The sequence below is a fragment of the Tetrao urogallus genome (genome assembly GCF_951394365.1).
Source record: "Tetrao urogallus genome assembly, chromosome: 4".
In the NCBI taxonomy this organism is placed as follows: Eukaryota; Metazoa; Chordata; class Aves; order Galliformes; family Phasianidae; genus Tetrao; species Tetrao urogallus.
Window position 1 is genome coordinate 12,414,556 of NC_136817.1, and position 24,158 is coordinate 12,438,713.

At 36.3% G+C, this 24,158-nt stretch overlaps 1 protein-coding gene across 1 annotated transcript in view; it reads left to right on the forward strand.

Annotated features, from left to right (window-relative positions):
* Positions 1-24,158, forward strand: part of ARHGAP10 (Rho GTPase activating protein 10) — a gene marked incomplete at both ends in the record, with an annotated part of 132,848 nt that overhangs the window by 54,717 nt on the left and 53,973 nt on the right. The window contains 8 exons of the mRNA XM_079535115.1: positions 1,376-1,480; positions 4,586-4,715; positions 5,150-5,256; positions 6,572-6,666; positions 9,507-9,588; positions 10,677-10,719; positions 12,015-12,080; positions 17,532-17,606. Of these exons, the coding sequence (XP_079391241.1) occupies positions 1,376-1,480; positions 4,586-4,715; positions 5,150-5,256; positions 6,572-6,666; positions 9,507-9,588; positions 10,677-10,719; positions 12,015-12,080; positions 17,532-17,606 (703 nt within the window). The remainder of the gene's footprint in view (positions 1-1,375; positions 1,481-4,585; positions 4,716-5,149; positions 5,257-6,571; positions 6,667-9,506; positions 9,589-10,676; positions 10,720-12,014; positions 12,081-17,531; positions 17,607-24,158) is intronic.

Below are 24,158 nucleotides of genomic sequence, written 5' to 3' on the forward strand. Positions count from 1 at the left end.
TTGTGAAGATGCATGCAATTGTGTGACTTAACAGAGTTTAACGCAGTTTCTCTGTGTAAGTTCTTAATCCAGACAAACTTAGCCAAGCAGCTCAAAGCTTATTTTAATAATTAGAATTAGATCTGCTGATGCCGATTTTCAGAAAATATGTGAAATTTTGTGCTGTACTGCAAAAAGGAAACAACCTTGATCTGTGGTGTGAGTTAGAATTGAGGATTCCAAAAAAAGATGATAAGGCCAGCCTTTTTTACCTTTTGAAAAACATCTTTTAACCAGTGGAATGCTATCCTTGTCTAATGTGAGGAGTTATTTTTCAATTAGAAGGTGACACTTAGAAGTCTATTAGTTAACTTGTATCTACACTCATATGCTAAGAGCATGCTTCTAGCTAAAAACTCAGTGTCAGGTAGTTTGAAATGTTTCGCTTGAGGTGGAATTGAATCTGTTCAAATGGTATTTTCAAAACATGTCCCTTTCTCTTTTTTAGAACAAGCTAAACATTTTTGCTTGATTTGTATTTGAAATTTTCACTAGTAAACTGAAATTATTTAGTACCAGATTCTTATCACTGTTTTCCTGTTTCCACTGTTTCCACTGTTTTAAGCATTTAATGCTTAAAAATATGCACAACGGAGGTGCATTTTTGAAAATGGTTTATTTGTATGCATCTTAAAACTTCATTAAATATACTCTTTGATTTGTTCTGTTTAATAAGGACAGTTGTTCTTTCCTGTGTCACTTCTTTCCAACCAACTGAGCTAAACATTAGAAGCAGGCACTACTGCAGCCTCACCCAGCTTGCAATGTGATCAAATCATTCTTTTTTTCTTCAAAACACTGAAGTCACAAACTGCAATACAGGTAATTTTATAGCTCTGAGAGAGAGTCATATCCACATTCAAAAGGCTGTTAAAAGTAAAGCTGCTGGAGGGAGAGTGTCTGCTTTCAATCAAACCAGTGAACTGTATGATGAAACATCGTCATTAGAAGGCGGGGAAATGACTAGGGAAATAGTGACCAAAAAAGTTTGTTATCTCCTCATGTCCACATTTATTCCAAACATCACTGGTATCAAAGCAGGTGGTGGAAAACATCGCATAGAGAAGTTTTGGAGATAGGCAATATACACCGTTTATGGTCAGATTTAAAATAAAGCTCAACCATGAAATTCCAGGGACAGAACCACCCCAAAATGTTTGTAGCTGACAACTTGGATGCAAGTAGGTGCTCAGAAGTTTACTATGGCATTACTAGCAATTTGTTTAAAAAATAATCATATTGTCATCTTTGATCTGTATGGAAAAGATTACATGCAGCAATCATATTTGGATAAATTAAATTTCACTTTCTGACAAATCTCTTGTTTGCGTTTCAGGTGCTATCATTTTTTCAGGGTTTGTTCACTTTCTATCATCAGGGATATGAACTCGCTAAAGACTTCAGTCATTACAAAATGGCCCTGCAGATAAATATACAAAATGTAAGTTGTGATTGATATTTATGCCTCTTAAATTTTTTGTCAAAAAGAATTTGTATTGCCAAGGTTTTCCTCGTGGTTAGTACACTGCTTCTGAACTCTAGAGTTGTATTGCCATCTTCTGGCTAACAAAGCACATCGCTCAGCAAATCATTGCTGACTCCAGTGGATTCTTATTCTCCTCTTAAAACAACAACAACAAAAAACAAACAAACAAGCAAAACAAAAAAACAGTCCTAATAACCAACTCATCCCTGCTGGTTTGCAACCTGAGACTTGCACTAGTTACTGTACCCTCGCACCAAACTGTCCAGTGTGATCAGCTTGGGTTTGAGAATGCAAGAAGACAGGTTGAAGCAGTGTGATGCGCAGAGCCACTAGTCAGGTGATCTGTTCTCCTTCTTGAAGTATATTAAAAAATAAAACTGATTTGAAATTAACTTAGATGTGCCTCAGGACTTTTGTTAGCAAACAGACCATTTACCCTCCTGCAAACAATGTATTATAGTGCATCTGTTTTGTTAATCTGTAAGGGCACCTGGAATTAACACACATAAAGTACTTCCAGGAGGCTGCAGTTTATTTTTAGGAATGCCTTAATGAGCAGATAGCAGTAGGGAGGCAATAAAGCAGAAGAGAAGATTAGGGTTATTGTAATACACAGTGACATGATTTAATATCTCAGGATACCTTTCTTTTAACTCTATTTCCATATGCCTAAGTTTTATTCTCTAGAGATGTTTTGTTTTTGTTTTTGTTTTTTAGCTGAGTAGGGGCACTCAATGCTAGTACTTTCATAAGCAGAAGTCAGATGAATTTTTGTGAAAAAATAGAACAAATTGGATTTCAAATTGCTGCAGAGAAAAAGGAAGCAGGGCTTAACAGCTCTCTTAGCTAAGAGGGAAATAAAAGGATAAATCTAAAAAGATCGTGAGGATGTAGCACGTGTTCTGCAGTGTTGAAGATGAATGAAACATCCCAAAAGAAGAATGAGCTAGGACTGTAGTATTGCTGAGCTGCCAGAGGAAGTCGCATGTTAGAAGGGCACAAGATTGAGTACAGAAAGCCTAGCTGTTCACGGAGAATGATTTGAGACTTGTCAGCAAAGTTGTAGTAATTCAGAGGAGTAATCACAGATGAAAGAGGAAGAATTTCACTCAAATCTGAGGATGCTGATGCTGATAAGGATACTGATTCTTTGTCTGTACTAGAACAGTTACCACTGAAATACTGATCTAGCTGCACATGTCTCTGCTGATTAAAGGAGGATGAGATTAGATGAACTCAAAGGTCCCTTTTACACTAAAACAATTTTATGCTTCTGACATTCAGTGCTAGTAGGTGCGTTCAGAGCACTCAGTGTAAAACTTTTGGTCAGGAGGTAGCTGTGAAAGAGAGATAGTGAAGAAGAAATAGGACAAAGGGAAAAGGTAAAGGGAAGCACCAGCTGGGAGTTTTGGTGTTTTTTGTATTTTTTTTGTATTTTTTTTTTGTTTTTTGAAGTTTTGAGAACCTGTTACATTCCTTCCTGCCATTCTTAAGACGCATCTTGTGGGCTTGGATTTGTGATCACAACTCATACAAGGTCCTGGCAGAATCATTTAAAACATCTAGAAGCAATCAGTGCTCTGAAAGGATGATGTGCATATGAGACCTTTATCACTATTTCTGTCATTGCCTTGGATACAGAGTATAGTTTTTAATACAGTTCTTCCAGGTAATTGTGAAAAAGAACTTCAGAAATTGTTTGGAGTCTTGGAAATGAGCTCTTGTGGGTTCTGACTCCTAATTTGTGAGCAGACATTATCTGGGAGTCAGACGATGGATGTGGGATGGGTTCAGAGCAGTTGCTTTACATGAAGGTGACAAGGCAGTTGTTTTTAGTCATCATCTAAACAGTATATTTAGCTTTCCTCTCTAAAACACATGGGTATGGGTGGCTGCTCTGACCAGCTTGCATGGATTCTCTTTGTGCCCGTGAATAAAATCCTTCTCAGCATAAATCTAGAGTATGCATGTACAGATCGCCAGTCAGGCACATACTGTTGGGTGTCTAGGGACAGGATGGATACTTGTTTATATGTATGAGGCATTTGTTTGTGCATACAACTGCACACTTTTCCTGCAAATCGAGGTAAGTCATCGTGTTCAGAAGCTGATCCATTTTCAGGGAAATAAAGGTGCTTTCAAAAAGCAACATGGCATATAAGCTTGCATCTGGAAATATGTGCTCTCCTCAAAATGCACGCACCAACTGGGCAAAATACCAGCTTGGAATTTGAGTATATATTTTCAACTTGTGCAATTTGAGTCAGTGGCTATATGGAGAAAACTAGATATTATCATATTATTTGTGTATTGCCAACTGTCAGTATTTTTCAAATGAAACTGAAGAGTTACTTGCATCAGGTGTAAGCTTCTCTTTTGTTTTGTTTACTATTATTGTATAGGTAATGAGTACTATGGTTACTTTCTGATTATTTTTACTAATATTCTAATAAATATTTCTTTTGCTACTGCTTGCAAATATTGAATGGGTGGCACCCAGGAATAATAACAAACTGGACTTTTATTTCTTTTTATTTCCTTTAAATATATGTGTATTTGATTCAGCTTTCATGTAACCAAAACATTTGGCATGTGAATGGTTTGTCAGTTTAATTATTGTATCTATATAGTATATATATATATATAGTTTATATGTATATATATATTGTTTAATTATATAATATATTATATAATTAATGTTTAATTATTGGTGAGCTTCCTGTCATATTTTTCCAATAACCACAGAGAGTCCTCTCCTTCCTGATAAAATAGCAAGGATCTCATGTGCTAAGCCAACATTTTAGTAGTACTTTTCTTAGGAAACTTAAATTTTCAAATCCAAGGTCATTTTTAAAGTCAGGATTTCAATTCTCTCTGAACAAATCAGCATATTATTTTGGAAAATACTTTAATTTTGAATGTCAGAAAACTTGCACTAATATTCCTAAAATGGTCTTTAATTGTCCTCACATTTTATAAATAATTGTTTTAATAGCTGCCAGGAGGAGTAAGTCTTTTTTCCACTCCCTTTACTGATGTTATTTAGCTATCCTGTTTCAGACACGAAATCGTTTTGAAGGAACAAGATCAGAGGTAGAGGAACTCATGAACAAGATCAGAAGAAATCCTCAGGAACATAAAAGAGCAAATCACAACACAATGGAAGGCTATCTCTATGTACAGGAAAAAAGTAAGATATATTTTTGTATTCCTATAGTGCCCATAATATGCAGGTAGTCAAAGGTTATTTATACAAGCAGCACAAAGGCAATAAGAATTTACAGGTTATTAAACAAAGTCATCTGAATAAATGTTCAAAGTCAAATTTTTGAGGGATGAATATGTACTTTATAGGGGAAAAATGGTTTTGTCTGTAGGAGTGAGATAAATATTGATTAATAATTCTTTCAACTTGTCAGTGAGCATGAAATGAAGCATGTCTCTTTTTTTTTTTTTAGAATACTAAGCATTGTTTAGAATTTGTTTGACTTTGCAAAACATTTTTTTTTTAAACTACATTCTTAGGAATCAGTTAGGACTTCCAAGTGTCATTTCAGAAAGCAGTAGAGGGAAATACACAAGTTTGAAACAGTACAAACTAGTCAATGCTTCCATTTTATGTAGGGCCTGCTCCTTTTGGTTCCAGTTGGGTGAAACACTATTGCACATATAGGAAGGAGACAAAGAAGTTCACCATGATTCCATTTGAACATAGATCAGGAGGGAAAGCTGTAAGTATATTCTTGTATTCTACTCTCATTGGTGCCCTCTATGAAGATGCAAGGTAGTATCCGTTAAGATGTGTGAAGTCTTTTTTATCTCCACCTCTCTGCCCTTTTGTTTTCTTTCTTCATGCAGTTCAATCTGCCATTTTGGGAAATTAGCCTAAGGCAATTCAATGAATTAATAAAAAAGCCTTCTGCAGACTTTTCAGTTGCTTGTTTTCAGGAGTCCAGAGAAAAAGAGACAGTTACTGCGCAGTGTTGTGCCATTTAGGTAGAATCTAGTTTATTCGTGAGGTGTGTGGATTGTTGAAATATAAATGGGGAAAATGTGATAGTTTGAAAAATTTCTTTCTTATGCACTCCAGCCAGATTTTTTTTTCATAGTTGTAAGTACTAAAAGAAGAACTAGAAAAGAGGATATTAGTAGATACACAAATTGTATGAACAACTGAATATAATTTCAGATGTCTTTCATGGAATCTGAAGTACTCAAGACCCTGTTATCTTTGAATTGCTTTTATTCCTGTTGAAATACTTGGGAGTTGAAGGTGCTCAGCACCTTCAGAGATGAAACAGTAAACGAATGTATGAAAAGCATCCTGTTGCAAGGAACAAAGATACCCAAAAATGGAAAATAACACTCAAGTCAGTCTTCCTGTAAATGCAGCACTGCTCTGTCTTCAAATTTGGTTAGAAATCACATTGGGATTTTTTCTGAGAAATACGTCCCGTTTGTGGAAGATGACACTCGTAATTAGAGGGCTGTGTATATTTACAAATATGTTGAATTGGGAATAGTATTTCAAAAGCTCTAGAAGTTTGGCTTCCTTAATCATTTTAATACTTTCGTGATTTTTTTTTCTACTGATTTGTTCTAACTGTAATAAGCCATTTTAGTTAATAAAGTATATGTGTAAGTATTTGGCATTCTAAAATATTTATGAAGCCAGTTTTGCTGCGTTAGAAGATCACTTGTCTTGAAACGTTCAGTGCAATTTTTCTTTCATAAATCTGCCTCTGGAGATGTTGAATAAGACAAAAATAATTCAAATGTACAATTAATTCTGATTGAAACTGTTACAAGTCATGCTGCATTCACAGATAAATTTGTGTATTTCTCAATTGTCAAGGGAAAAACATGATCTAGTGTTGGTTGGTCTTGAAGAAAGGACTGGCTCTGTAAGACAGATTCCAGAGCGTAAAGAAGTGTTTAAGTTAGTTAGCAGTAGCCTTTAATATGGAGATTGCTGTGTCTGGCATAAAATAGAAGAATGAAGCTTTGAGTTACTGGGTCAAACATATGAAAACTCTACTTTCACAGGGTGATGGGGAACTCTTCATCCTTACATATTGCACCAAAAGAAACATAGATACTATCGACAGACGATTCTGTTTTGACTTAGAATCTTCAGACAGGTAAGCTTACAAAATACTAGAAAGGACTGTTTCTAACCAGTAGTAAATATTGCTGCTGTATTACTGTTCTTCTCTTCTTTCAGTGCTCATTCAAGCTGCCAATGGAAATAGTCATTGGAGCAGCCTGCAAGCACTGTCATAGTTTACTGTATTTTACCTCAGTTTTGTGTAGCAGAACTGCTGAAGATCTAAATTGAAATGTAGACATTGTCTGAGGTATCACATAAAAGTGCAGGTGAAAATAAGGAAACTGTTATGAATTGCTGTTATTGCGGGTAAAGTATTGCGGTTTAAATAAAAGTATGCGTAGCTATCATGAAAAAATTGGATAATTCATACAATCATGGTCATTTTGTATCACAAGCCTGCTTTCTGAAAACGTCATGTTGCTGTTGGATTGTGCTAGATTTTCAGACTAGAAATAAATCTTGCAATTTTTCTGGCTCACCTCTTCCCTCCTCTTGCTGGTGGGATATGACAAGTGTAATACAATCCAATAATGTTATATGTTTTGAACATTGTTGCCGCTGCCTTTTCAGAATGCTACCATTCTACTGCTTTATTTCAAAAAAGAATTGCTCATTTATATGTTTTGCTTAGAGGATCTTTAAATATAACGAATAGTGGTTTTCGTCAGCATTTTTGACTTCCTTTGTTTATGAAGATGAGAAAATCCAACCTAATAAGGTATTGCAGTAAAGTAAGGGTGTGGTAATGCCATGTTCTTCTGGTACATTAAATGCTAAGTAGAAATTCATTAAATGTTACTGAGTTTTCTCATTCACACCTTTTGAGCTCATTCGTTCTACCAATTAGTTGTGTTCTATTCTGTGGTGTGTGAGCTCATGTGGCAGATACTATTTACAGCATAGGTGGCTTTTCTCATAAATCTACAGCAGGGGTCTAAACTTGCATTTTAGATTTGATAGAGATGTGGTGTAACTGTTACAACACTGCCACGATGATGATTATTACAGTAAACATTTAAGCTCTTGAAAGCAACTCTTCTCAGATCGGAGTATTGATCAGTACGAAAACCAGATTCCCAACTGAAAAGTACCATGAGACATGGCAGTTGAAACCCCTCGGTGTGTCTTGAGTTCTGTTATCTGGAGCTAAACAGAAATGGATGGATAGCAGTATTTGCTTCATCCTGCAGAACAATTTTTCATTCTCACAGAAGTGGGAAAAAATACAATTTGTCTTTCTGTCTAGGTATAATAAGCACAACTGGTCCAATGTGACCTTGATATCACACATTTTTCTTTTAATAATATATGTGTGTAGTACTGAGATGTTCCCATGGAGATTAGTTATATGCTGCAGGCCATTAACTCATTTCCTTTGGTATCAGTTCAGGACACACTTATCCTTCAATTTGTCCCACTTATAAAATTATGAACAAACTGGTGGCTGGCCATGGGATGTTCTTTAATCCTGTGCTTTGGAAGGAGAGAAAACCACAGAGTTTTAGGAAGGGCTTTTCTGTAGCAGATGTTTGGCCTTATAAGTGACCTGAGTACAGTTTGTTTGAATCTCCTAGCTGAATGTTTACAGATTTATTTCTAAAAGAAAGCCAGAGTTATTTTTTTTTTTTTTTTTCCTCTAAAGAAGCAAATGTAGAAAACTTTGTATTTTATAAAAGAGACAGCAGAAGTCTCCTGGTGTAGGAAAAAGCTTTCCTACAGACACAGATCATGAGACTAATAAAAGAAAAGGAAGAGAGAAGGCTTTGTCTCTTTCAACATTAGTTTGATTGTCTAATAAGTAATATTCTATTCAGCATATGCTGATTTTAACTATTGCCTCAAGGTGAAAAAGTTTAATAGCTTGACAGTTAAAATTTGGTTGAAAAGTCTGCCTTGCGCAAATGTAACTTGACATCATTTTTGATAATTTTTTTTGTAAGGTAAAATCAAACTAGAAATGTCTCCAGGTGTGCAAATTTAAACTCTGCAAACGGTTACAGTTCTGAAGTAAAAGTAGAATGTATTTTATCAGCGTTACAGTTAATAGAAAACATTTTTCCCTGCAGCCATTTTACTACTTGAAGAGATTAGATGTGAAAAAACAGAGAGGAAACCGAGAGAATGCTATTAATTATTTATTTCTGTGTGTCTGTCCACCTATAGTGAAATCTGCGTATTTGCCAAACTTAGCGAGGGGGTGAATCAAGTTTTTTAATTGGCACAATACATTGTTTGGATAAATATTAATCGGATGAATTAATATTTACCCAAACAATGTATTGTGCTGTGAATTTTCCTTATTTTGTGTGCTATGCTGAACTATGCAATTGTTCTTTTTCCTACTACATGAATACATGGATTTACGTTAATCTCTGATCATCAAGGCCTTTGTTCCATGGTTGTTCATCTTCGCTTGTTAGGAACGTTATAAATAGCGGAGTTCTGTGATGAGATACTGCATTAATACTTGATTATCTCATAAGTATTTTATAAAAATAACTATGATCATTTATGTCACTGCTTTAAGGTTGATTTTATTACTTTTTTTCCCCTGTGTAATAGCACACTAACACAAGACCAAGTCTGTTTAGAATTCAGAAGGCTTGGTAACTCCCAGCAAGAATTGCAATCAATATGATATCAACAATTGACTATTATAAATAAATAGCTTGGAGATTACATTCACTTTCATTTTTCCATTCCATCCTGTTTCCTACTGTGTACATAATTTCTATTCCCTCTGTTTCAAAGAGAAGCAGTGTTCAGTAATTTAGCAAAACCCCTTTAAGACAGTGGGCTTTTGACTGTACGTGGAAGTAGAGTTTGACAAAGCCATATTTTACTTGCCAATATTACTCTGTGTGGTTGCAGGCCTGGAGCTCCTGTGACCATGCAAGCCTTTTCTGAGGAGGACAGGAAGTTGTGGATGGAAGCCTTGGATGGAAAAGAAGCTGTAAGTAGCATTTTGTAATGTTCATTTGTACTGTAATGGAGAAATCTCTCCTCCCCTTCCAACCGCATTTGTACTTGAATAAATTGGATTCACGTAGTTTACAAAATGATGAATTCAGCAAAGAGAGAATAAAAGTGAAATAAAAGGTGAAATGAGTAAGTTGCTAAAGCTCAGTGTCAGTGTACACTAATGCTGATATGAAGTGTATTTTTCTTTATAACAATGCTATTATTATGAGTGATTTCACATCACAGTGGTGATATTGGTATTGTATAAAACATCTAATGTAAGCATATTCAATGATGTACTGTATTCTAGTGGCAAGACTTGCACTAGTTAGTTGTGGTATTATTAAAAAAAAAAAAAAAACTAGATGAAAAAAATAAAACCTGCATCCTTGATGATTAGATTGCTCAAATTTGCTTAATATCTTGTTCACACCAAGAAATTAGTGTGAGGAGCAGAACTGAAACACAGCAACAGATTTTTCTTACAGTTGTAAATGTTACGTTGATATTGTAGGGACAAAAATAATGAGGCTTTCCAGTCAATGATACAGACGTATCACTGTCACATTAGTTGGCTCCTTGGGATTTTAACAGTACATTTCATTGATGTTGTTGCAGAGATCTTTTTTTAAGGTATCTACTGCCATCATATAAATTGTGTGTAAGCTGTTCAGTATACTTACAACTTCTGAAAAAGCTGAAGCGGGACATAACTCCCAGGAATCAGCAAGAGAATTCATTGAACTCCGAGAAATTAATCTGCAGAGAAACATAGGAATCTGGAGCACTCAAATCACAGCTCATTTTACTAACTACCAACTAGACTTGAATCACTAAGGAACTGCAGTCCTTTTCAACCCAGACCATTCCGTGATTCTGCGAGAATTTTTGAAAAACTTAGTTCATTAAAAAACCCAGGTCTCTAATTTCTGAGGCAACAGGGGGCTTTGTCCTACAGCTTGGTGATATTTCTTAGCTATAAACAGCTGTATCTGTGCCTACTGGGCATTAACATAGGGATTGTTTTGTTTCTGGTTTAATAAAATTCTCTGATTTGTCTTTCTACTCTTTCTTTGTTAGCTCTTCATCAATTTGAATAAAGCAAATGCAAAGCAAGAGGGAAGTAAGTATCTGAATTACTACTTAGTGATCTTTTGTTATAACTGATTACTGAGCAGTGTGTGCAAAGGCAAAATTCATCTGTCGTTCTAACATAGTTAAATATTGTATTTTTAATCTCAAGTACTGAATATTCTTTTTAGATTTTGTAGTTAATAAGCTTTCTCAGTAACACGGTTTAGTACATATGTAGGAATTGGGAGATGGACATAAGCTAAACAGTCTGTACCAATTTAAGTTCATTGTGTGAATGGGTTAGATGGGTTAATTTGTGTTAGATGGGTTAAAAATGGGTTAATTTGTGAGTTTATCACATTTTCTTTGTCCGGATTGCATATACACATATGTTTGAATGCATAAATATGACTTTAAAAGAAATTGGAGCCAAAAATAAAGATTGGCTTAAAAAGTACTGAATGCATGTATTAAAACTGCAAACTATGTAATGTGGAAGTAGAAGAGAGAGCTTTCTTTAAATAATGTTAGCTTTCTTCAGTTAGCAAAGTAAATAAGTGAAAATAACTATCCTTCTTGCATTATCAGAGTATTTATGCTTTTGTTTAATTATTATTGTTGGATAAAGCTGAGTTCTGGTATTTATTAATACAAGTTTTTCCCCAGATTTTTATTATAGTAGTGCAAGACCAGGTTACCAGAAGCAAGAAGGCCAGATGTTTGCAGGAAGGGCTGCATTGCAATATAAGCTTTTAAATGAAGTTTTTATGTGAACAAAACATATAAGATAGAAACAACAAAGTAATGCTGGATCTCAGCTGTTCTGTTAATGCAGCTGCTTCTATGTAGTCAGATCCAGAAATGCTGTGAAATGATATACATGTGTCTTGTATCTTTAGAGTGGGAATTCCTTTGGCTTTGGATAGGCCTCTGTAAAAAATGTGCTGTTGATTATGTTTTTTTATCCTAAGTGCTTCCTTGTCCCATTTGGTTAACTCTCTCAGATGTTGTCAGTGTTGCAGTAACTATTGTTAAGTTCCATCTTTTTGCATGTGCCAACAGATGTACCTAATTAGAGATCTCTTTTTTTAAAGGCTGCTACTTTGTATAGATTCAGTGTAGCCACTACCACCACGACATGCTTTTACTTGGGCTAGCTGGGAATGTGAGAGGAAAAAGGGGTATTAAAAGAGTATTTCTCTAGAAAAAGCAATGAGGTAGTTCTGTTTGAGAATATTTACAGTTTTGCCTGAGAAGTACTACTCATTAAGTTCTGTCTTATTTTTCAGCGAAAGACTTATTTATAATGGCATTTTAAAACTTTTCAAACTCTTTTTCTTTTAGGCGCACAGTTGGATAAGATAGGGTTCACAGTCATCAAAAAGTGCATCAGTGCTGTTGAAACACGAGGTAATGATAAACCCAACCAAATGTTTTTGTTCAGGGAAGTAGTGGAACAGTTGGTCTGCTTTTAGACTGTGTGATGTAGTTTCCTTGCAAGTTTCTGTGAAGGACTACATGGAAGAGATCAGAGTGACCAGTGCAGGAACTCTCTTCTGTGCTGTTCTAGCCTTTTAAGTATGATTCTCCTTCAGTACATGGGTTTTCAAGAAGTGATCCAAATGGATACTATCAGTAACATTCCATTAACAATACTGGTGTACAACTAAGAAAATACCCTAAATCTTGAAGGGAATTGATGTACCTTTCTTTTCTTCGTTACTGGAATAGACAAATTAATTTCAGTATTCTGTTTGTTGACTTTGAATTAAAGCTTATCTATTCAAACACTGAAGAAAGAAGGATAAAAGCTAAGGAGACAAGTGAAGAACAAAAGTATTAAAGTACTTTTCCTGGAGTTAGAATCTTACACCAGAGGCAAGGATGCCGTTAGGCTTACTGTTACGTGCACTTCAAAACTGGAGACAAAGAAAATAGATCTATGTGCAGACAGTATTCAAGAAGTATTGTACTGTGGAGAATATTTAAGGAAAAGGAAGTCAGTATTCAATAACTATTTCAGTTCCCAGGGTTCCAAGAATGGATTTAGGTGAACTACTGCTATCTTGTAAGGATTCAGCAGTCCATGCGTCTTTGCTTGAATGAAGCTGATTCATCCATAGAATTTCAAGGACTATCAAAGATTTTCAGTTTATAGTTTCTAAATGTAACATCAACTACATTTAAAAGCAAACAAACAAAACAAAGCTCAGCAAACAAAATATCGACTTCATATGCAGATTGCTCTGAAAGTAATGCCTCCTATTTATTTCCATGGAAAGTACAACAAATGCAAGAACACAATAACACTAGTTGATAGAGCAAATTCTCAGATACAAAACAGTATTTCTCAGCATAGTCAGCAAAAGTAGTTAAGCATTTTTGCCGTTGATTATCAGGAGCTTGCATGCCATACTTGTAAAAATCTGCCCTAGTGGAGCTGAGCCACTGTCTCTGTTGCCACTGCTAAACTGCACTACAAACTACTCACTGTGCGCACATCCGCTCTTTGTTCCCCATGAATATTCAGTAAGTGTCAATGAATGTCAGTGGTGCCATTTCTTTTCTCATAGAGGAATTCATTTCCACACCTTAGTTTCATACCCCCTTCCCTGTTAGACTGCCCTACTGCTGCCATCTGCTGCACAGCAGCAAAATGTAACAATATTGGTGGTAAAGTTCAACCTCTATTGCCACGCCACCAGCATCTGCCTCCGATGTTGTGGGCCAACAAAATAAAATAGGAGGTATTACTTTCAGAGCAGCCCTTGTACGTGAGACCAAATGAAGCAAGCTCAGAGGATCAGTTTATGGTTTCCTCAGGACCCTTTTCTGGGTATTTGCTGAGCTAAACACAAAGAAGGTCAGGAGAACACTGTCGTTTACCTCCAAAGAGTTCAACTGAACAGTGGTAAAGAAAGACTGTCTTTCAGATCTGCAGATTTTGTACTCTGTTTGTTTTAAAAACAATTTTTACTTGACTATGTTACTTTAATGATAGCACATCAAAGGCAAGTTATGTTTGACAGAAGAAAGCAGGACAGATGCCTTTTCAGAGATTGTACTTGTGTGCCATGTTTTTATCTCTCTTAATCAGAATGGGTGTGAGGTTGTTGTGGGTGGAAAGAGAGGACAGTCTAGTGTGGGAGGAAACTGAGAATAGTCTTGTCATGTCATAGCAGAAAGTCTGGTATTCAGAGAAAGAAGAGCATAACAGCGATATTGAACATAAACTTGTCAATGGCTGGTTAATTTTTTTTCAGTTACATTCACTTTTATAAAGCCAAGAACAAAATGATTGCCTTTGAATGAAGAGAAAAATCAAAGATAGTGCCTTGATTAAAATATGTATTTGCTTTTGACTGAGAGTTTTTTTTTGCTTCGCTGGGTAATAACACTGGCTGTGCCTTACCTAATAGAAGGTGCTGAGCTATCAAGGCAGTGTTACGCTGAGCTTGTCTGTCACATACAGAGCACAGTTCTGGATGGATGTGAATGCATATTTTGAGTCTGATGTTGGGATTCTGTTTTGATTATTCCATTTTGTGTATAATTCTGAAGTTAGAATAATCAAGCAGCAGTAAAATTTCAGAGAAGCACCAAAAAGCTATTTGTTCCAGTATTAAAGACTGCACATATTTTTGTGCACAAGTAGTTGGTTGTGCATTTTGTGAGCATATGCTAGGTAAGTGTGAGAGTAGTACCTTTTGCCTCGATTTTAACCCTACAGGAGCTGCCAATCTGAACAGTGGAGACAGATGGCAGCATTGAGCTATCTTTGTTTTCTCTTCAAGAGAACGAAAGAAGATGGTCAGGAGGAAGTAGAAAGCCTTTTGCAAGTAAACAGAGAAATCTGATATTACCTGAAGTTGAGAGTGTCACTTGTATGACTGTTTCTGGACTGCGGAATCTGATAATAAACAGTTAAATTTGCACCTCTGTTAACAGCCTGTGTCAGGCACAAGTGACATGGGCAGCCATCCAGTAAACATGCCTGCAGACATATTCTTCTTAGAATAGTGAAAATACTTTTTTTACTTAAAATATCTTAATTTTCTAAGTGTGTTTCACGAATCATGCACCTAAACTGAATTCTAGTAACAGAGAGCCAAGCATTTTTATATTGTGTAAATATGAAAAAAAGTGCACTGCAGGGCTTTACTGATCAGAACTGCTAATAGTGACAAGTTGAGCCAGTGGACAGAGCATCAGCATTTTAATCAGTGGTAAGCTGTTCCTTGAAATGAGTCACTTTGTCAATTGCGTTCTGTAAATGCCAAGCATTATCAATCTTTGGCATGCTGAAAATCTAAAATGTACAGATAAAATTGGAAATAGTACTGTTTCAATAGTACTTTTTTGTTAGTATTTTAAATAAAACATCGTTTAATGGTATGTTTAAAGATATCGTTTAAGACTATGTTGAAATATTAATTTATCTTTGCATTTCTTGATGTCAGTTAGCAATTAGCTGTGCTTCTTCAAGTTGATGAACTTGAAACTGATCAGTTACCTGATAATGATTACCACAGATTCATGCTTATTGCTGGAGGATTGTCTACATTTCAATCTGCCGTAATTTCAGAGACTTATGCGTATCATGTCTGTTTTAGTATTGAACAGTAGTTTCTGTGGTTTGATCTTAACTATTTTTAAGCCAATAAATGTATGTTGTGGATGTTTGTGGTCAACAGAGTTTGGTTCTTTTAATGTTACTAACACAGGAAATGATGAAACAGCTTCTGAATTAAGTTACAGCAGAGGTGTATTTGACTACGACAGTATCTCCAGCTTTTTAATTTCTTGCATATGATGCAAAAGGTGTGTTTCGAGGAAAGTAACGGTGGGCATCATTAATAAAAGCGTGATGCATTTTTTTCAAAGAATTAAAAGGCTTACTGTTACTTTTTTACCAAAACTTTCCTGGACATACTTGCTGTTCTCAGAACGGATACTACTGCATCCTTGTTCAAAATGGACCAGTCTGTGTTCATTTTCCCTTTGTGTTGGCAGCGTGCTAGACTTGTATAGGATCCCATCACAGAGTTATTCTGGAGATCGATGGAAAACTTAACTTGTGTGAATAGATAACTTAATATTCTAAGAGTAGTATTATGGCCACTACTATTTTTTTGTGGTTCTTTCTTTGTACACAGTTAAACAATGAGCATACTCTAGAGCTATAGTTTTGATGACCAAAGATGAAATGCTGAAGATCTGACTCACTTGGTTAATTTGAACCAGCTCTGAGATCTAGCCACAGGTTCAGCATTATTACAACAGTGGTGGCATCCTGGAGAAATTAAAAGGCTGATTTGCCCCGGTGGAACAACTGCGAGAAGTAGCAGCTACTGTCATAGCACATCAGGTAACCTCTGTCATCTGGGACAGAGATTTGTGCAGTGCTAAACGTGAGGAGCCCATCAAGATCTCAGAGATGTGACATGGTTTGGGAAGATGAAGGATGTGTGAGGAAGAGGAGTGAGAGGGAGAGAAAAAAAACATATGAAGACTAGGCAGGAGAAGGACACAGATTTCTTGACACCATAATTTTGCTTTGTATTATGGTTGTGTCTGATAATAGCTTATTAAAGAACTAGTCATTTTTTTTACTTCATCTAATACTTATTCAGGAAGAAATTTTTTCCTCAAATGTCTGGATTTAATTTTCCTTGTCTAGGTTGAAGAAGTTTGGTGTTTCAAGTGGGAATTCTCTGCAAGCCTTCCTTTGTTGAAATATATTTTGAATAAGAGTGGCGTGTAAACTGTTATTTGAAAAGATTTCCTTGCAGTAGAAGTACAGGGATTTTGTGTCATTTCTACTCTTCTAGGCCAATCTGAATATAGAAGTACAGTATGGTGGTAATTGTAGATTGCTGCTTGTAATGTGGCCTCATAAACATCTTGTCAGCTTCAGAACATTATGTTTTACCTTCCAATATACAAGTTCTGAAAATATGCAACAGATAGAAAGATGTGGTATTGTGCCATTTTCATTCTCTTCCTCTTCTAATCCTCTTGTATGTCTTCAATTTATATTTGATTTTTTATTTCCCTGGGATAAAACCAAGCATGATGAAGGAAAGGAAAAGTAGATGAAGATATATGATAGAGAAGGGAATGTATTTGATAGGAAAGAAAGAAATGAAAGGGAGGTGATCCATTGTTTACATAGAATGATGGCAAAGGACTGAAAACATGGTACTGCTTATGGCTATTGTATTCATCCCTAACAAAACCAGAGGTACTCATCTCAGTAACCTGAGGTGGTGCTTCTGAACTTGACTCTATCTTAACCCCAGGGGATTGGAATGAGATCTCAAATCTTAAATGAAAAGCTTTTACAAACTTGAAAAGCCTTTGTTTTGGGGACTGGTAATAGCCAGTCCATAATAGCCTCAAGTCTATTTTATCCCAACTCTTTGTCATGCAGGTGTTTCAGGAAAAGAGCAAAAAGATCCTTATTAAATAAAACTTAATTTATCATTTGATGGGCTAGTTCTTGCGTTATTAGAATGTGGACATTGATGCATCCAAAGTGCCATTTATAAATCTGAGAACAACCATTGATTTTTCAAGGAAAGATTAGCTCTTGTTTGCTGCTATTCCTAGTATAGGAAGTAGAATCTTTTCAAAAAAACTCTGCGAGTGCACCTCAAAAGCACAGAAGAGTGAAAGGATTCTTGCAGTGCTTAATTTATAAAGTTACTCTCACAAATGCATGAATAGTGTTTAGTCTTTCTTACTTTTTAGTGTTTGTTGCCTGGGGAGAAAAAAAAAATGCTAGATTTGACTGTTATTGCTATTTAATCTGCTTTTTTTTTTTTTTTTTTTTTTCTTCCCTCTCTTTTTACATAATAGGAATAAATGACCAAGGATTGTACAGAGTTGTGGGGGTGAGTTCAAAGGTCCAGAGACTTCTCAGTCTGTTGATGGGTATGCCTCTACTTTATGATTTTTTTTCATATTTTATTTCATGTTTGTTTTACTGTCTGTGTTTAAAATTGAAAGCATCTTCCTGTAACTGTTCTTTACATGGGCCAACTCTAGTTTGCTTTACTCCATGAAAATTATCCTTATAGCACTGTAAGGTCATCCCTGGTTGAGTGCAAAGTGCAAGATTAGTTGGTAGGCATACACTAAGAGAACTACTAAGGAATATGTAGGACAAATCACGGGCTTTTTGCAAGTCAGGATGCACTTCTTTACTGTGCATGTGACTGAGCACTGGCACAGGTTTCCCAGAGAATGTGGAGACTCTTCCTTAGAGATCTTCAGGAGCCACCTGGATATGGCCCTGAGCAGCCTGCTCTAGGTGCCCCTGATGGTGCAGGGCTTGCAGTAAATTATTTCAGAAGGTCTTTTCCAACCCCATCATTCTATGATTCCGTAAAACCGATTTAACCCTGCCTGAGTTTAATGGCTTCATCAGATAACTCAAAATACCAAGTTTAAGAATGTTTGAAGCTTATTACTTCCTTGTTTGATGTTTACAACCCTCTCCCTTGTCTAAGATGTGCAGATGGTTGCTCATGTGTGCCTTTAGTTGATCATTGCGCAAAATAAAGCATTTAGGTTAAGCCTACTGATGAGAAGCTGTTTGGTTGAAGAGCAAGAATATAGTATACATATTAATAATAATTATATCTGTGCCAAGATGGAAGGCACATGGAGAAAGAATTTGCTTTAAAAAAGTTTAGTAGTGTAACTCTTACTTGTGGCTAACGTCCGTATAATCAATGAATATCAAGATGCTATAATTAAAAAATAAAAAAGATAACTTGGCAAAGCAGATTATAACAACAAAAAGAAAATAGATAGAATGCTTACCTGTATCCTGGACTCATTGCAAAACTCCAGAGGAGGGAACTCCAGAAGAGACCCTTCCCTATTGGTAGCCAGCTCTTAAATGGCTCTAGGAGAGGTGCAGCCAGGCTCCACCCCTTCCACAGCACAGGTGAGTTGCCTTCACCTGTGCTCCTGTGGCTGACTCATGGCTCGCCTCAGGTGATCAATCAGAGGTTCAGGCTGTGATTCAGCAGTTCCCATACAACATCTTAGACTGTATTATATCTACTTGCTGTGGTTAGCTTTTAATGTTTTTGATTCATAAAGTTATTCTCAAAACTTTTTTCCTTCTGGAAATTTTGATGCATCGTTAGTCCCAGTGACTGTAGTTCTTTCTCTACTCTGCTGTCCCTAAGGGGGGAAAGAAATAGTGTTGGCATCTGCATGAAATCCCTCATCTGCCTGGTATCTCTCACTAGAGTAGTAGCCATGACTGCAAGATGTGCAGCGTTTCCCAATTTCTTGTCCTGAGCACTGACAGTACATGCAGTCAGACAAGACTACTGGGATTAGTTCATTTTTATAGAGCTTCCAAACCTGTCACTTGACAGCAAAGGTCTGATGCTCAGGAATTCATTGGTATGCAAAGAAGCTTGTTTGCAGTTTGCACCAGGCTCTTCTCCAGAACCATGCATGCTCCATCTGTGCTGATAACACAGTGTTCTTTGGCACTGCAAACTGGAGGAAGCCAGAAAGTGAATTCATTTCATTACCCCAGACATTATGTGAATGACAAAGCGCTTTTATATTATATGCTGCTGTCAGTTCAGTGCCACCTGTAAGACTTTCTCTTTTCCTTTTTTTTTTCCTCAAACAGGCTGTCTCTTCAGAAATGATAAGACATCAGGCTGGAGGGCCTGTATATTATATCAATCTGTCATAATGACCTTGCTAAATATTAATTTTTCGTATCTTACTTTAATCAATATTAACAGCACCCAAAAGTTCTTCATTTGTGCACACAAACCTGCCCAAATCTTTACAGTATTCAGCATAACATTGTTTTACAAAAAATACAAACTGATTAGTAATAATGACTGATATATAGCAGATTCTCGCAGTTGTTTATCTGTGTTCGAGTTAAGCTCAATAAACAGTAACCATTTTTGTCCGTTGACCATAGGAAAAAAGACTAGCTGTCATTCAAAGAGAATCAGTAAGATGCATTTAATATCATGACATGTTTTTCATTTTTGCACTTACTGACTTTCTTTGGGCGCGCAGGTCTGGCAGACAATTTTTCCTCTCTGCCATTAGTTGCATCCAAATTAAATAGACTTAGGTTGCCAGTGGTTCAGTAGCAGCTGGAAGAGTTTAGTGGGGATTCCAGCATCTGTTTTTAGTTATTTTTTAAATTAGAAACATTTTTTTCTCATTCCCAAGTTTCCTATAGTTATTTGAAGTGGGAAGAATACAGCGGTATCAAGACAAGACAAAATACTGAACAGAAAAGAAGTTAGGGTGCAAGCAGGTGCTCTTTTTCTGATGATTTGTTGAAAGCGATCCTATCTGTGCTCTTTATCTGACTGTCCTCACGGAAGAATAAAGAGGGTTTCTTTTTGATATACAGTAGTACAGAGAATTTAAGATGAGTGATTAATCTTTAATCCTTTGTCTCCGGGTATACTCTTAGACACCCTTTTATATGAAAGCTCTGTTCAGAATCATAAAAGCCTCATATTAACTTTTTGTATTTTAAAATATTTGATAATATTTCAAAGTATTTTAAGATACCTGTCAGTGACCATGAGTTTCACAGTCTGAAAGACCTGAAGTGCTACAAAGTCTTCCTAGTGGTAACCAAGGGCATTAATAGCATGTAGGTTCTGTCTCTTTCTCTATTTTCTATATAATTTGGTAAAGTACACTGAAATTCAAGCGAGTACAAAGTCAACCAGTATGTTTAGAGATCTGCTCTTCTAGTTCTGTGAATGCACAGATTTTCATTTTCAGTGTGTAATTTAGTGCAACAATGTCCTGTGTAAAATGAGGCTCAATGGGGTTCAGCAATTAAAAATACAATTCTGCTTTAAAACAAACAAAAAAAAAACAAAAAACCAAATCAACCAAACAATGAAAAGCATCCACAAAGACTTGATTTTGCAGTTAACTTAGTCTTTGAAGTTGCATGTAAACAGCACTGTGCTGTGTTATTCTATAAAGGCTGCTCTAAAAGTAGTGCCTCCTATTTCATTATGTTGACTCACGACATCAGAGGCAGATGTTGGTGATACAGAAGTAGAGGCTGAACCTTCCTGCCAATATTCTGTAGCACTTTGTTGCTGTGTGATAGAGGGGCAGAGAGGCAGGCTGACAAAATGATGTCTGACATGGAAGTGTGTCTGAAGCTGTCTTAGTTTCAGCTGGGGTGGGATTGATTTTAGTGTGTCACTGAATTCCCCCATGAAGAAAAAATGGCACCCACTCACCTTCATCAACAACTACGGAAAGTTTATAGAGACCGAACAGTAGATGTGAGCACAGTGACACAGTGGGTAGTGTATTTCAGCAGTGATGACAGTGGCATGAAAGACAAGCCATGTTCTGGATGGCCATGCACAGCTGTCAGACTGAAATGAAGAGCATCTCGATCGGTTCTGACTGCTACATCACAATGCTGACTAAGCTGGAGGTTTAAACTTCTACACCCTGTAGCAATTTGAAGACTGTGGAGCACATTGCCAATCTTGGCTGGAACTGTCCTACCACATACAGTGTATAGTCCAGATTTGGCATCTTCTGTCTTCCTTGCTGAGGAAAGGTGGATTGCATGGGCAGAAATTTCCTAGTAACGCTACCATCATAGCAGCTGTGAAACAGTGGGTCACCTGCACTGGTGAAGATTTTTATAAGCACAACATTCTGGCTTTTGTTTATTGCTGGTGAAAATGCTAAGCTAATGGTGGTTACTATGTTGAAAATTAGTGCTTTGTACTGGAGAATTTGCTCAACTAGTGCTGTTGTGCTCTTTGTCTCTGTTATAGTTTCCATGGAAACAAACAGCAGGCACTACTTTCAGAGCAACATGCATTTTTTGCCACAATAATCTTGTAAACTTGAATGACTAAGACATTTGATAAATAAAGCACTCAGTACATTTCCAGGTAAAAGATACTTTCATCTGATGCCTTCTTGGAAACAGGGATACAGAGTTACTACAAAGTTACAGAACCATGGAGAAGCTCTGTTTTTGAAAAGCACTGGGGACAAATCCTGTTTCACCTGTGATCTATGTAATGGATCTGATGGTGTTAATTTCACACAAAATGTCTGCATGTGTTTTGTACAGACTGCTAAGGTAGATCGGTTTTCATACAGACCCTTGCTCATAGTGAGGTGACTAAGAATTTGAAATTTCTATTGATAAGTTCAGTTTTGATTTCTGATACTGCCTTGTGTGGAAAATGCTGGACATTGCACTTTGTAGAAGAAAACCTTATAGTTCCTCTGCTCTTTCAAAACAATTACACTGAATTCCTTATTATTTTGTTTGCATATATATACCTACAGAGGGTATACCACAAACAAAGGTAGAGAGTCTACTTCTAACCTTAGTTTAGTGAACTATCGTTATGAACTCAAGCTCCCTTACTCTCAGGAAGACGTGCATGAAATTTAAAGTTGGTCTGTCAAAATCAGTTCCATAAATATACTCACTTGTTTTTATAGGTGTACAGTTCCCTTTAATTGCACAGTGGCTGCTATGCAAACAAATAGCATGGAAAACAGTAGAATAAGTTTTGAAATCTTGGTTGAAGTTCCAGATTGTACAGTAGTCTTGGATGTTTAGGGGGGAAACAGAACAGAAGCAGTCAGATTATATATTGTACATATATGGGGTAGTAGGTAGGGAGCTTTGTAGGGTTTGTAGAGCTTGTAGTTAAACTAAAAGTATCAAAAGAAAGTCTTTAATGAGTTTTGATCAGTTTCTGCAGTGAAACTAAGGTTTGTTTGGAGTTAGTAGCGTAGCCAAATTAGATTTTATTGCCCGAGAGATAATGAAGTACTTCAGCAATACCTTATTTTTTTTAGTATGTTTGTTTTGGAAGTGAAGCACTTGAGGTGGGTTTTTTTCTTTTTTTTCCCATCCTCAGTATCATCACCGCCAAGTTGTAATTGAAAATTTCCTTTGACTGGAAAGGAGAGCTGATGATTATGAAACAGTTATTTAAAAACACTGGGTAGGATATTACATAGTGGTTTATTAATAAAATCACTGTAGATTTTTCTAGTTTCTGATGTTATGGCAGTTTTTATTTAAGGAGTTTGGTAGAAAGATTTTCTTCTCCAAAAATAGAGTTAGAAATCAGGAGAAGCTAGCATGTGAAAAAGAAAAAATAAATGTTTTCCTAAGACAGTTGTGAGGATTTTGGGTGGTGGCTAGCAGACTAGTAACAGTATTGGTTGGAAATGTAGTCTGATTTGTATTTTATATGGGATTTAAATAATTGATATAATGAGGGAGAATATTCAGTTACAGAAATAATTGGTTGGCACAGCTTTCAGAACGGATTTAGTCCAGTAAAAGGACTACCCCTTTAATCAAAACTCCTAATGTGATTTTTTTTTAAAAATATGTCTGCCATTTGTCTGGCAAGCCAAGTAACAAATGAATTCTGAGTTGTATGAATGGTTCAACACATAATCTATGTCATTCGCTCTTGCTGTAGCTTACTGTAACAACTGACAGGAACATGTAATAACAAAAATGCTTGAGGACTTGAAATTACAAAACATATTGGGCTAATTTGGCTACATACCTGAGGTCTTGACTGTCAAATAACTATTATTTCCTGTTTTGAGATTTACTTTTTTTTTTTTTTTTTTTTTGCTTAAAATGGCAAAACGTTGCAAAAAAACATAACAATGCCTCAAAATATCTTCAGCTGGTCGATTCCAGTTCTGGACTTCCCAGCAAAAGACAGACAACGGAGAAGCCACTTGAGAACTGCAAAGATATTAGGGGCCCAGAGCATCTCCTGTATGAGGAAAAAGCTGAGAGAACTGGGAATGTTGACTCAAGAGAAGAGAAGACTGGAAGGAGATTATATCAATTTTAATAAATGTCTAAAGGGTGGGAAGGAAGAGAATGGGGCCAGGCTCTTTTCAGTGGTGATCAGCAGCAGAGCAATGAACAGCGGGCACAAACTGGAGCATAGGAAGTTGCATACAAACATGAGGAAAAACTTCACTGTGCAGTTTACAGAGCACTGGAGTAGACTGCCCAGACAGTTTCCTGGAGTTTCCTTCTCTGGAGATGTTCAAAACCCACAGGGAAGCTTTCCTGCGTAACCTGCTCTAGAGAACCTGCTTCAGTAGGGGGGTTGTGATAGATGACCTCCAGAGGTCCTTTCCAACCCCTAAGTTTCTGTGATTATTCAGACATATGTCAGTTCAGTTTGATCAGTCTTGTTATGAGACTCTACCAACTAGACTTATAAAAAACAGGAGAAATGGACAAATTGACGTTTGTTAGAACTGTTCAAGTTAAGGCAACGCTCAAGCCATCTTGTAGAGGAAACTTGCTCCCTTTTTATTTTGGAATATCTCTTAGAGATTTTCATGCAGTAAAGATAATGATATTGCAGTTGCTTGGCAATTATCATCAGTTCAAAATAACTGTTTCTAATGCTTTACGTA